This window comes from Stegostoma tigrinum, chromosome 12, assembly GCF_030684315.1.
Source record: "Stegostoma tigrinum isolate sSteTig4 chromosome 12, sSteTig4.hap1, whole genome shotgun sequence".
NCBI classification, from domain to species: Eukaryota; Metazoa; Chordata; class Chondrichthyes; order Orectolobiformes; family Stegostomatidae; genus Stegostoma; species Stegostoma tigrinum.
In genome coordinates, this window is record NC_081365.1 from 74,069,921 (window position 1) to 74,084,813 (window position 14,893).

Genomic DNA, 14,893 nt, shown 5'->3' on the forward strand with positions numbered 1-14,893 from the left:
TGTCCTATGTATTGGTTCTTGCAATTGCTGCATGGTATTTCGTATATCACACTTGTCCTGTTCATTGTAGGTTTGGGGTCTTTTACCTTTGAAAGTAGCTGGCAAAGTGTGGCTGAGATAACAGGGTGTGGAGCTGGATGAACACAGCAGGACAAGCAGCATCTTAGGAGCACAAAAGCTGACGTTTCGGGCCTCGACCCTTCATCAGAAAAGAGTCTAGGCCCGAAACGTCAGCTTTTGTGCTCCTAAGATGCTGCTTGGCCTGCTGTATTCATCCAGCTCCACACTTTGTTATCTTGGATTTTCCAACATCTGCAGTTCTTATTATCTCTGGCAAAGTGTGGCTGTTGATTTGTGTACTATGTTATTCCAAGAGGTTGTAGAAGTCTAGTAGTCATAGAACATTACAGCACAGTACAGGCCCTTCGGCCCTCGATGTTGTGCCAACCTGTCATACCGATCTCAAGCCCATCTAACCTACACTATTCCATGTACGTCCATATGCTTATCCAATGACGACTTAAATGTACCTAAAGTTGGCGAATCTACTACCGTTGCAGGCAAAGTGTTCCATTCCCTTACTACTCTCTGAGTAAAGAAACTACCTCTGACATCTGTCCTATATCTTTCAACCCTCAATTTAAAGCTATGCCCCCTCGTGCTCCTCGTCACCATCCTAGGAAAAAGGCTCACCCTATCTAACCCTCTGATTATTTTATATGTTTCAATTAAGTCACCTCTCAACCTTCTTCTCCCTAATGAAAACAGCCTCAAGTCCCTCAGCCTTTCCTCGTAAGACCTTCCCTCCATACCAGGCAACATCCTAGTAAATCTCCTCTGCACCCTTTCCAAAGCTTCCACATCCTTCTTATAATGTGGTGACCAGAACTGTACACAATACTCCAAGTGCGGCCGCACCAGAGTTTTGTACAGCTTCACCATAACCTCTTGGTTCCGGAACTCGATCCCTCTATTAATAAAAGCTAAAACACTGTATGCCTTCTTAACAACCCTGTCAACCTGGGTGGCAACTTTCAAGGATCTGTGTACATGGACATCGAGATCTCTCTGCTCATCTACACTGCTAAGAATCTTACCATTAGCCCAGTACTTTGCCTTCTGGTTACTCCTACCAAAGTGCATCACCTCACATTTGTCTGCATTAAACTCCATTTGCCACCTCTCAGCCCAGCTCTGCAGCTTATGTATGTCTCTCTGCAGCCTACAGCATCCTTGTCACTATCCGCAACTCCACCGACCTTAGTGTCGTCTGCAAATTTACTAACCCATCCTTCTACGCCCTCATCCAGGTCATTTATAAAAATGACAAACACCACTAGTAACTGGTCTCCAGGATGAACATTTCCCATCAACTACCACCCTCTGTCTTCTTTCAGCAAGCCAATTTCCAATCCAAACTGCTATATCTCTCACAAGTCCATTCCTCCGCATTTTGTACAATAGCCTATTGTGGGGAACCTTACCGAAGGCCTTGCTGAAATCCATATACACCACATCAACTGGTTTACACTCATCTACCTGTTTGGTCACCTTCTCAAAGAATTCAATAAGGTTTGTGAGGCACGACCTTCCCTTCACAAAACTGTGCTGACTATCCCTAATCAATTTATTCTTTTCTAGATGTTTATAAATCCTATCCCTTATAACCTTTTCCAACATTTTACCAACAACTGAGGTAAGGCTCACTGGTCTATAATTACAGGGTTGTCTCTACTCCCCTTCTTGAACAGGGGAACCACATTTGCTATCCTCCAGTCATCTGGCACTATTCCTGTAGACAATGACGAGTTAGTCAGTTCCAATATGTTTCTCATATAGGGTAGAGTGGCCAGTGTGTTGGAGTATACTGTGTTGTTTGTCTGTCAGGCATCAGTGGATGAAGCTGTTAGGATACCCATTGTTTGGAAAGACTTTGTGCAGGTGTTCCTCCCCATTTTTTCATACAATGACCCTTATTTTGAATTGTGAAGTTGTGATCGAGTTGTGCATATTATCCACAACAACTAAGTAAGCTTGCCTTTAAGGTTGATATTTACACCATACAGGTATAAATATCCTTTTACCCTATTTTGTACATCTTTCATTGAGCGTCCAATCCAACAATTGCATTGCATGTACAATAATGATCCAAACCTGCTGTTTGGAAAATTGTAGGCCTCAACTCATGAAATAGTTATTTGTTATTGTCCTCTTCACAGGGCATTGCCTTTTGGATGCTTAATTGGCCTTAACGACATCGGTGACTTTATTCCAAACACTTGCATTATGTGGGTAGCACTTGGGATATTTCTTACAGGTGTGACGACATTTATATAAACACCCGTTCTTCTTTTTGTCGCACCAACTTCTGTCTTTTCACACCCGTCTTTTGTAGGAAGAAATGACAGGATGAGCATAACTTTTTGAAAATACTCTTCAATGTATTTTATGATGTCATGGTTGAAATTATTGTGACTTCAGAATTGTTATTGTGATCTCATACATTTGTATTTTCTCCAAGGATAGTGAAATTTATGACTTAAAAACCCTTGAATGCAGCATCTGTCTCATGTGAAAGGAATATTTGTTCCCATCTGTGAGGACGACTGAATATCTAACAAGTGCCACAGATTCAAATGAGCTGTAGGCTTTCAATTTTGAATGGTGTTCACAACTCTTAGCCAATTGTGCATGTAATATTTACAATATAAATTTTAAAATATGTGAATATGCAAGTTTTTTAAAAAAGTTAGGGCTATAATCTGTGTTATGGGTGCAGCAGTTTAACTTTCATACATTGAAGCTTAAAGCGATCAACTCTAAGATGTGTGAGTAGTTCTAAATTACAGTCCCAGGGTGATCCTGCTATTCAAGCCTACCAAACACAGTCAGGATATTGTCATTTAGGTGAAGTCTTCTCAGTTTAGGTGAGCCAAAATAGAAGCCTCTAGCTAGAATGCCTTGCCTAGGTTATTGTAAGTGATGAATTGCGTTTTTGTTTTTGTTGATTGACTGTTATTAAACTTTTTAAAGTTTCAAATTGCCTATTTTTAAAGTGATGTAAATTTTGAAGCTCCTTCAGGCTAATAGTATAGCAGAATCCTGGATTAATGGTGGCCCAGCAGCTAATTGGAAAAAAAAGTAATAGCTTCAGAATGATTTGCTTGGATGTGCTTAGCTTTCTCGTTGCTTAGTTAAAGTTGTGCTTAGTTTCATCAGTTATTATCTACATTGTGGCATTTAAATCAACTTGTGGTAGTTGCATGGGTTATGTTATTCATCAATAAATATATCTTCTGCATATCGCTAAGGCAGCGGTCGTGCGATTAGAAACAAGAATCTCTTAGGACCATTATATCAAAGATAATAGGAACTGCAGATGCTGGAGAATCCGAGATAACAAAGTGCAGAGCTGGATGAACGCATCAGGCCAAGCAGCATCTTAGGAGCACAAAAGCTGACGTTTCGGGCCTAGACCCTTTGTCAGAAATGATGAAGGGTCAAGGCCCGAAACGTCAGCTTTTGCGCTCCTAAGATGCTGCTTGGCCTACTGTGTTCATCCAGCTCTACACTTTGTTATCCCTTAGGAACATTTCTGCTTTGTATCAACAGAGAAAAGTGTGTTACTTTATTTTGTGGGTATACAGATCTCCAGAAAGGCCAACTGGTGATTTACGAGAGAGAATGAAGAACAAAAGGCAAGATGTGGAATCTGAGCCACAGAAGAGAGCCCAGGATGAAACTTCATCTCCAACAAGGGTGAGGATGATGCCGATTTCAGAATTTATAAAGTTAACTGACAGATATTCCAGTTATGAATGACCCTTACACATTGGATTTAGGCAATAATTTTTGTTTCTAAATTTTAAAAAAAATTGAGAGTTTTTACGTTGTTGAGAAGGATAGATAGAGTCATGGTTGGTAGCATGAAATTATGCTTGGCTTTTTTCTTGAAAACTTTTCAAGTAAAATAATCTGATTCCCTCTTTTGTTATAATGCTAGCTAGGTTTAATTGCTTTGGAATTTTAGGATCTGTAGACATTTATAAGCAGTTCAGTTTGTTTCTTGATGTTAATGTTTTGAGGAAGTTGAACAAATAATAAGCCCAAAAACTGTGATTGAGACTTGCCAACAAAGGAAGAACATGATGTACCTGAATTCTGTGTTGGTAAATTTAGATTTACCAAAGCAAATAACTGCAGAAATGCATTTTGCTGTTTTTTTAGTATTGTACAATGAAAAGCATTCTAATTTTAATTAGAGGGATTCTTCGAGGAGCAGACATAGGGAAAAAGAAGATGCTAACCTCAAGATTACAAAGGAGCGCACCCCAGAAAGTGAGGAAGAACCAGCTGATTGGGAAGCAAGCAGGGATGGTAAGTTAGATTCCATTTCTAGAACCAAAAATAACATGCATGCAAATGTGGTGTCCATAAAATCACTTTGAAGTTGGGAGCATGATTAGGAATTTAACTATATTAATAGATTTAGCAAATACAATAAGACAGTCTGAGCAAGAAAACAGTTTAAAATGAACTAAACAGAAAACAAAATTTCTTTCAATTAGTTGAATATGTTTTCTCCAAATATCTGACATTTCTCTTGTCCTGCACCAGAACATTGCCATCTGTCTGTAGGATTCTACTGACTGGGATCAATGACTAGTGTTTGAAGTTCAGAAACTATCATATCTGAGAAGTAACATTTTAAAAATTGTGATATTACTTCACTAACCAAAAGGAGGAAGCTTGTATTACTCATCCATGTAGTTACAAGGTGGCTAGCTATTGGCATCTTTCAGGAAACAAAACAATGATTTTAATTGTCTTACCAAGGACCTAGGAATGAAGAGTCAGAAATCAAGATTTCACAACTCTTATAGGAGAAAACGTGTCTGGTGCCAAAAACAGATATTGTAAATAATATAAGAAAATTCAGAAGCATTTTTAAAAAGGTGGTCAGAGAGGCAGTGAGGATTCTGCGATTGAGTCCATTGGAAGTTTTTCACATAGTGCTGTAAAAGATTTTCCACTACTGTAACAGCAAGAAGATCTTGACAACACTAGAAATTTTGCAGAACTGGGAAGAAACAAGAATGCCTAACAACTGTGTCATTGAATATTTCCTCAAAATGTCAGAAAAGAGACGAGTAACGTGATTTCCACAATTATTGTTCATTCTAGTAAGATTAGCAACTTCAGTGTGGACTTGATGGAAGTCCTGGAAGAGCTATGTAGCTCAGTTCCGAAATTCTAGAAATGCTATCCAGGTGTCCTTGCAGGGATTATGACTACCGGTTCCTTTGATTGGTTTATTTTCTTCGGCACTGGGTCAAGATTTTAAAAGAAAATAAATCCTGCCTTTCTGAGTGGTTCCACCTGCTTGGTTTGGTGTAGACTGTTCCAGGTACGCCCCACTTCTGTCCATCTGGAGTTGGCATGCTTCTGCTCACTCACTGCTGGCCACCAGTACTACATATGCTGCTACTAAACCAAGGAACTGTGGATCCCAAATGCATGGAGATGCTTCCCCTCTGATAGAATTTGCTTCAAGGAACAGGTACAGCAAAATCCCTGAAACAATGAAGACACGACAATACCAGGTCCTAGCGTTTTTCTCATGTGTTGTGCTAGTCTCCTTCAACAGAATCTTTTTTTGAAGCCAAAAATCCTGAGGAAAAGATAATGTTTATTCTGAGACGTTTAAAGGTAATACCAATTAAGAGGATGTCCTGGAAGCATATGGAATACAAGAGGAAAATACCATTTCGTCCCTTGAGCCCTCTCTACCATTCAGTACAATCACAGCTTATCTTTTTGTGTTTCAAATCCCATGTTCCCATCTATGCCAAATTCCCTTGCCTGACAATAATTTGTCAACGTCCATCCTAAAAATTATTAAATGATATCATTTCTACTGCCTTCTGAGGCATAATGTTCCAAAATTGCACCTAATGAGGGGAAAAAGAACTCCACATCTCAGACCCCCTAGTTCTGGACTCATTGACTGACAAGAGGAAACATCCTTTTCAAGACCAGTCAGGGTCTTAAGCACTTTAATCAAGTCACCCTTCAGTCTTCTAAATTCCAGTGGAAACAAGCCCAAACTTATAACGCTCATTCCTAGTGCCAATCTAGTAAGCCGCCTCTAAATTGCCTCCAATGCATTTACATCCTCCATTAAATAAGGAGATGAAAATGCATGCTGCTTTTGAGGTATAGTCTCACCAATATGCTGTGTAACAGAATACCATCCTTTTATGTTCAGTTCCTTTTCTTATAAAGCATAGCATCCTATTAACTTTCTTGATTACATGCTGTGCCTGTATACTAACTTCTTGTGGCTTGTACACCAGAGCATTCAAACCCGTTCTACACCTTGGTATTCTGCAGTCATTCTCCGTTTAAGTAATACGCTGCTTTTTTAATTTTTATTTTCTATTTATTTTGTGGGATGTGGGCATCGCCCCTCCCTAGTTGCCCTTGAGAAGGTGGTGGTGAGCTGCCTTCTTGAGCTGCTACAGTCCTCCTGCTGTGGTTTGACCCATAATGCTCTTAGGGAGGGAATTCCAGGATTTTGACCCAGCAACAGTGGAGGAATGGCGATATATTTCAAGTCAGGATTGTGAGTGACTTGGAGGTGGTGGTATCCCCATGTATCTCCTACCCTTGTCCTTCTAGATGGAAGTGGTCATGAGTTTGGAAGGTGCTGTCTGAGGATCATCGGTGAATTTCTGCAGTGCATCTTGTAGACAAAACACACTGCTGCTATTGAGCATCGCTGGTGGAGGCAGTGAATCTTTCTATGTCAATCAATACATGGTCTTCTTGCGTTACAAAGGAGCTAATATATTATCCATTTGAAAAAATGTATAGCCAGAACAAACCAAGTAACTGTAAATAATTAAATAGTTTAACTAATTGACAATAAATGGTCACCTTAAGGTCTCCTGGATGAGTGAATAAACTGAATACCAAATTCTATTCTGAAGAAGGTAGTTGCTGGTTAACCTTTATTGACTTCATGATGAGTGAATTCACACCTGTACTGCAGAAAGGCCTACGTTGTACATATCAACCTCTGAAAGATTGTTTGCAAAATTCCACTAAATGTTGGAAATTCAGAACAAGTGTTTGTGGTAGATGAAAGATTGGTTGAATGGTATAGTGGTGGCAAGCAGAATGCCTGAGGAATTGCTATAAACACTGTTTCTGATTGAGTACAAGTAATGTTGCTTTTATATTGTTGTGCTGGCTTGCAATTTGATCCACAACGTAAAAACAACTTCAGATTCAGAAGGATTGTTGAACAAGTTAAATACATATGCGGTACCAGACTTTTGTGAGGAATTAAATGAGTTTTGTAAACTATGTAAGTAATGCAAAGAAAGGCAGTTAACTTTAAATCCAGAAGATGAATGTGTAAATGTACACAAAGAAAAATACAAGACGTCGGAGTATAAGCTCTTTGCCACTGTACTGCGCTGCACTGCAGTGACTTGACATGCAATCAAAACAGTAAGTGGAATGCAAGTAGGATATGACTGTTGAGGAAGTCATACCTAAACTGTAAACTCTGATTCTTTAAGAACAATGCTGTTCTTATTTTGAGCTTCTAAACTGAATCAGGACATTTTACCACAGAGAAGGTTGCGGTATTTATTTTACAAATTAAATATATAGTCACAAGTGGGAAGCTTTAAAAACATGTAGGTTGTTTAAGGTGCGTTTTTCTAGTTTAATAATTTCAGTAGTCCTGACTCCTTTGTGGGACGAGATTGGTTGACGAGGTTATCAAGTCTGTTCATTTTTTTATGTGTGGCCGTTTTTCTATCATGGTATTGCTATGTGTTTACAGATTCTGATAATGGAGATATTAACTATGATTATGATCATGAACTGTCTCTTGAGCTGAAGCGGCAGAAAATACAACGGGAGCTGATGAAACTTGAACAGGAAAACATGGAAAAAAGAGAGGAAATAGTCATCAAGAAGGAGGTTTGTGGACAAGGAAACTTCTTGACTAGAGTCTCAGTGGCAAGACCTAAACATCATAATGAGTCAAAGCAGGTCAACTGCCCTGTGACACGTTTTCCACTACTTAAAACTTAACAATTCTGTTGCCACAGCTTAAATTGAACATATTATGCCAAACATTAGAAATATTTTTACAGGTTTTTCAACTTTTGTTTGTATTTCTAAAAATGTAGTGAAAAATTATCTATTTGTGGGCAAGTGTTTAAGGATTAATTGAGGAGGAATGTGCAGTTTTTCAGTAAACCTGTTACATCTCAGCAGTTTGATACCTTATCTTTTAGAAACAATATTCTTATGTCTATCTCCTGTTATTGCGCTGGCTTTTGCTGTGGTTCTTGTTTCTTGGCTCACTGTCCAAATAAGCTTCAAATCTCTGTAGTTCTGAAAGCATCTTCACTTGTCTGAAAAGCTGGGTAAATGTTGTTTAAGGACCCAAGATAAAAAGAGAGAGATCTGTGCTTTTTCCAAGCCATTGGAGTCACTCACCTGTTTCCACAGGATCTCTCTTCATTTTTTGATCAGTCGTGGAAAATCACATGACATCTCATTTAAGCTTCAAATAAAAATTTAATTTATTAAACAATGAATGAGCAAATTTGTAGCAATATAAGATGGACATGGATGTGGTGGGAATTCTCTCAGATGTTTCCTCAAAAAGGAAAATGGTGAAAGACTGTAGTTTGTTTGCTAAATTGTTGTTTTATAATTTCTGTTTCTTATACATAGAGTCACACAACATGGAAACAAAGCCTTCGGCCCAACCAGTCCATGCCAAACATAATCCCAAACTAAACTAGCCCCACCTGCCTGCTCCTGGCCTCTATCACTCCAAACCGTTCCTATTCATGTATCTACTCTAAGGTATTTTCAGCATTGTAATTGTACCTGCTTCCACTACTTCCTCCGGAGCTTCATTCCACACGCAAACCATCCTCTGTGTAAAAAATTCGCCCCATATGTTTGCTTTAAATCTCTCTCTTTTTCACCTAAAAATGTGGCCGCTAGTCTTGAAATCCCCCACCCTAGGGAAAAGACCTGCAATTAACTCTGTCTATACCCCTCATTATTTTATAAACTTCTATTCGGTCGCCTCTCAGCTTCCTATACTCCATTGAGAGAAGTCCCAACCTATCCAGCCTTTCTTTGTAACTCAAACCTTCCACACCCAGCAACATCATGGTAAATCTCTTCTGAACTATTTCCAGCTTAATAATATCCTTCCTACAACTGGGTGACTAAAATTAGGCACAGTACTCCAGAAGAGGCCTCACTCTGTACTGTACAACCTCAGCATGACTTCCCAACTCCTACACTCAAAAGTGCTGAGCAATGAAGGCAAGCACGTCAAACACCTTTTTAACCACCCTGGCTATATTTAATGCAATCTTTAAAGAATTATGTACCTGCACCCCTAGATCCCCGTGTTCCACAATACTACCCAAGACATTACCATTAATTGTATAAGCCCTATCCTTGTTTGTTGTACCAAAATGCAATACCTCACATTTATCCAGACTGATCTCCATCAGCCATTTTTCAGTCCATTGACCCATTTGATCAAGATCCCTTTGTCATCTTAGAAAATCTTCTTCACTGTCTATTATGCCACCAGTTTAGATGGTGTTCGCAAATTTGCTAACCATGCCTTCTATATTCTCATCCAAATCATGCTAAATGCTAAACAAAGGAGGACCCGGAACTGATCCCTGTGGAACGTCACTGTTCACAGGCCTTCGGCCTGAAATGTAACCCTCCACCACCACTCTCCGTCTGTTGTCGTTAAGCCAGCTTTATATCCAATTGGCAAGCTCACCTTGAATCCCATGTGACCAAACTTCACTAATCAATCTACCATGCAGGACTGTGTCAAAGGCTTTACTAAAGTCTAAATAAACAACGTCTACTGCTCTGCCCTCATCAATCATCTTGGTAACTTGCTCAAAAATTCAATAAATTTTGTGAGACACGATTTTCCTCGCACAAAACCATGCTGACAATTCATAATCAATTTTTGCCTCTCTAAATATCCGTAAATCCTACCTAATACAATTTTCTCCAACAATTTACCCACCACTTGCCTTAAAAATACACTGTCAATTACTGAAGTTTGCCATCACAGAGTTTGTTTGCACTTGAAAGTATGTGTGTGACTTCCTTCTTATGACTGTTAGCAGGTAGACAGTAATAGCAAGATAACCTTGCAGCATAGGTAATGAGACATTACAATTGTAATGCCTACATATATGATTCAGGCACAGCTATTACACCGTTGCATATTAATCTCTTTTACAAATTTTAACATCGCAGACTAGATTTTAAAAATAAGTATACACTATATGTTGCAGATTTCTCCAGAACCAGTGAGAAATAAGCACTCCCCGTCTCCAAGAAAGACAAGCAAATCTCCTAAGCGCAGAACAAGTCCCAAATTATCTTCATCTGGTAAGAAAGAGAAAAAAGGATCAAGATTTTCATCACCTGTAGGAGACCAGCAAAGGTTGGTGTGACAGTTTTAAATTTTATTTTTAAAATCAGTACGTACTTACCACTGCAAGTTGAGTACCTATCTTTCGATCTGTATCACAATAGGTTTTACTAGTAACCTTCCCTCAGAAATTGGGCCATTTAATATGTTCAAGGCTGCATTAGATAGGCTTTTGATCAACAAGGGAGGTGAGTGTTATGGGGGACAGACAGGAAAATGGAATTGAGGGCACAATCTGGGCATCAGCATGATCAGGCTGTAGTGATTGAATATCCTACTCTTTTTTTCTTGCAAATGGGCCACCTTTGAACCCATCCCTTTCTCAATCACACAGCTGCAAAGATAGGTGCTTTCTCCAAGTAAGGCTGAAATTTAATAAAACCCAAATTTCCTTTTAGAAACAAACTGATGAAGGAACTGATCAGGTCTTGCAGCTTTGGTGAAAAGCAAAATAAGGTGACACTTTGAGTCCAATCTGATTCTTCAGAACTGAAGAGAGATGGAAATGTGATGTGTTTTTTTCAATCATTCATGGGATGAGATTATTGCTGGCTATGGCAGCATTTATTGCCCATCCTTAGTTGCCCAAAGGGCAATTAGGAGTCAACCACATTGCTGAGAGCCGGGAGTCACATGTAGGTCAGGCCAGGTACGGATGGAAGTTTCTTTCCCTAATGGACAGTAGTGAACCAGATGGTTTTTTTTGACAATTGACAATGGATTAACAGTCATCACTTAGACTCTTAATTACAGATTTTGTTTATTAATTGAACTCAAATTCTGCCATCTGCCGTAGCAAGATTTGAACCTGGGTCTCTGGGTTAGCTTTCCAGTGATAATACCACTAGGCCATTATCTCCCCTTTATGCTGTTGTAAAAGGATGTAGAAGAAGTCAGTGCGACAGTATGGAAAAGTTTAGTGGGCAAGGGAGATCAGAGATCAAAGGTGTCATGAAATAAAAGACATAGTGAATCGCAATCGTTGCAGAGCAGAGACTATTAAATAAACAGGTGTTAAAAATAGTATCAGTCAACTCTTGCTGAAAGCAAAAATATGAAATCAAGGTACAGACACTGAGGAGGTAAGAAAACATGGATCAAAATGGAAAATAGTGTTTGTGATCTGAACTTGTTGAGCACACAGTTCAGCCCGAAAGTGTTTAATCAGAAAATGACGTGCCATTCCTCCTCCTTCAGTTTGGCTTCACTGGATCATTGTAGCAAACGTCCAGCGAAAGGGAGAAGGTGTCCCTGCTCAAAAGCACTCAATGTCTCACTGTGGTACATGGCATTGGGAAGTTTAGGGGGGCAGGAGGGGGTCAGGTAGAATCTCCTGAGGGCTATTCCCACCCTTGCTGCTGAAATCCATACCTCCTCCTCTTCGCAACTCCCATTCTGTGAAACCGCTCCTGCAGTGGCTTTCTTGAGGTCTGGGTGCCTGTCCATTCTGAGCCACTGGTTTGTATTGATCCAACATCCATTGCAGCCTCCTCTGTGGATTTGCCATTCAAAGGAATTGCAGGCCCTTGATTGGTCAGCAGTTCTCATTAAGTGGGATTTCCGTCCCGCTTGGGCCTTGATCTGAGAAAAGCCTGCAGTTGGCTATTAAGTGACTAAGTTTTGCTTAGTCCTGATGGGCCTTCCCAGAGAAGGCAAGGAAGGTCTTTCACCAATTCTCCAGCAGCAGGCTAGATACAAAACACCTCTGTAAAATCGACTTTTTTTTAACCTTTGAACCTGGCAACCTGTGAATAATTTGAGATGCTTCTATTACTTAACCAAGTAGAGGCCTTTGTTATAAGAATATACTATCTTCCTTTCAGAAGATCTTCAAAGGTGCAACAGGGTAAAAAGAAAGGGCCTCGTACTCCAAGCCCACCACCCCCTATTCATGAAGAGATTCCTGTAACTAAAAAACATAAAGAAAAACTAAGGGCAAAGGAGAGAATTGAAGAAAAGGCCCGTGAAAGTAGAGAAAAAGGAAGGGATGTAGAAAGGCATAAAGAGAGAAAAGAAAAACACAGGTGAGTGATACCGTCTGTTGAAAAAACTTAATCTTATTTTGCGTTGGTTGCCTTCCTTACCAAACACCTAACCATCTTGTCATGGCTCCTGTACATGATCGTACAGAATGGGCTACATTATAGGTGGCAGATACTTCCTAATCACCCTGTTCAAAGATATTATTACATACCTCAAGAGCGGTTGGGACTTGAACTCAGGCCTCCTGGGCTACAGGAAGGGACACTACCAGTGTGCCACAGAAGCCCTACATTCGAGATGGTATCTTACTTGGATATCTGGTAGCCTAATATAGATGCATTATTTAGTTCTGTTTTCATGGATACTGTAGACCCTGATGCCCCAACACAAAGCAGGACTGAAGGGGTCAGAGGAAACCTTTAGCTTGTAAACATAAAGGTTCTTTTTTCCCAACATAACTGTTTTATTATTTAGTCTGTCTGTACTCACTAGAATTCAATACATATTTCGGATATTTTCAATCAACCTGTGCAGAGATGTAATTACCTCAGAAGCAGCCAAAACTTGAACCCCAGCCTCTTGGCTCAGAGTTAGGGTCAGTACCACAGTACTGCAGTAGCCATCTCATTGTGCATTTTTCGGAGGACTCAAGTATATCCAACCTGTCCTCCTTGTTAGATTTAGCCCTTGATTTGCACTTTGTGTACCCTGTGCAGCCATATTTAATTATGAGCTGAATATCTAACAATGAGATTTTCAAATGATTAATGGAGATTTAAATTAAACATTGTCTTCCATTCTACACTTTCCAGTCTAAAGCACAGGCTGATGTAAAAATAGATCTAAAATTCAATCATCCACACATTGATTTAACTTTGCATTTTGAAGCCAATTACATTTTCTAATGAATGTGCCTAAGGCTGTCTTTTTATATAATTGCTGCCAATTGTCAAATTAATATTGGGTAAAGCAGGTAGCCCATTGAACATCTAAAAGAAGTTTGTGATTCTATTAAAGTGCTAATTAATCTTTTAACAGTTAACGCCTGCTTACAGCCAAATGGGACATCAAAATAATCAGAACATTGTTCTGCATTATGAATGTTAAACCGTGTTACACATTATTTAATCTTTATTTAGCTATTTGTTTCAGAAATTAATCACTTACAGTTGATCTGCATTCCAGTAAATCAGATAAATGGAATAGCAGTCTGAGCTTACTAATGGCTGGATAGAATATTAAGTGACATGCGACAAATTCTGTGTTGTTTAATTGACAAGCCTATACCACTGAAACATCTGTCAAATTTCATTATCGATTTCAAGGGGCTAGCGTATCATTTGAAATGTCACAACTGCGCATGGCACAGTGCCCTCTTAAATCCATGTTACCTAACTAAACAGTATCTAACACTTTTCTCTTTCCAACACTTTCTCTTCCCAATAAGTTTATCCATTAACCAGATGAAGATTAAAAAGGGAAGAAAATGTGTGCATGGGATCCAGTTGTGATGTTGTAGAAGATTATTCTTCTAGCAAAAGTCATGAATTAAGTCTTTTTTCTTAAAACATCCACGATTTTTCCTCTGCCCAATATGAAATAAACTTACAAATTCTGAATATTTTAGATGATGTATAGCTTCTGCCACACTTGGCAGAGAATGTGAAGAAATGATACAATCCACCATTGCAGGTTAGATCTCTGTCTTGTTCAACTTTCAGGGATCATTCAGATAGCCTGCATAGACAGAAGAGGTCTCTAAGTCCTGAGGAGCAGTCTGGCAGCACCTCTTCTCGTTCCAGAGAGTATTCCCCACCAACAGCAAGGAAAAAATCAGTCTCTCCAGCTCCACCTAAGTCAACTTCATCTTCCTCTTCTTGGAAGCATTCTTTCTCCCCACGTCACAGGTATAGAATCCTCAAAATTGTGGCAAGAAGCAAGTGAGGGTGGTGGTGACAGAGGAATAGGATATTCTTGAAACATTTTAAAAGGGTGTGATGCATACATATACTCTGACCTTAGTAAGTGGCAGTAGCAGGTTTTTGTGGATTTCAGTAATATGTAAAAACATGCATTGTGTAAACGTTCATTCATTATGTTCGCAATTCTATAATGTGATCGAGCAGTTTAGAATTTAAAGCTGGATTGCATTTCTAGCTAATTAATAGGAGATGGTTCCCGGGTTTGATGGTAGTGCAAGCCAAGTTTTTCCTGGAAGGAGCAATGTTTTCTCCATATGTGGCAATGGTGAATTAAGTTTGGTGTGGAAAAATCTCCCTTTGTTTTCTAAGACCTAGATATTATTTTACTGTATAAAGTTGGAAGAAAAATAATTTAACTTGGAAGTAAATGTACTTTACATTTTTTGAAGCCATAACAATTAACTCT

General features: G+C 39.2%; 1 protein-coding gene across 9 annotated transcripts in view; it reads left to right on the forward strand.

Moving 5' to 3' along the window:
• zc3h13 (zinc finger CCCH-type containing 13) overlaps positions 1-14,893 on the forward strand; it is a 98,037-nt gene that overhangs the window by 25,280 nt on the left and 57,864 nt on the right. For 5 of the 9 annotated variants that reach the window (XM_048540330.2, XM_048540336.2, XM_048540335.2 and 2 more), the window contains 6 exons: positions 3,648-3,759; positions 4,263-4,377; positions 7,859-7,998; positions 10,383-10,534; positions 12,346-12,546; positions 14,227-14,412. In XM_048540330.2, coding sequence (XP_048396287.2) covers positions 3,648-3,759; positions 4,263-4,377; positions 7,859-7,998; positions 10,383-10,534; positions 12,346-12,546; positions 14,227-14,412 — 906 coding nt within the window. The remainder of the gene's footprint in view (positions 1-3,647; positions 3,760-4,262; positions 4,378-7,858; positions 7,999-10,382; positions 10,535-12,345; positions 12,547-14,226; positions 14,413-14,893) is intronic. The other 4 variants (XM_048540333.2, XM_048540334.2, XM_059650438.1 and 1 more) reach the window with 3 other exon arrangements.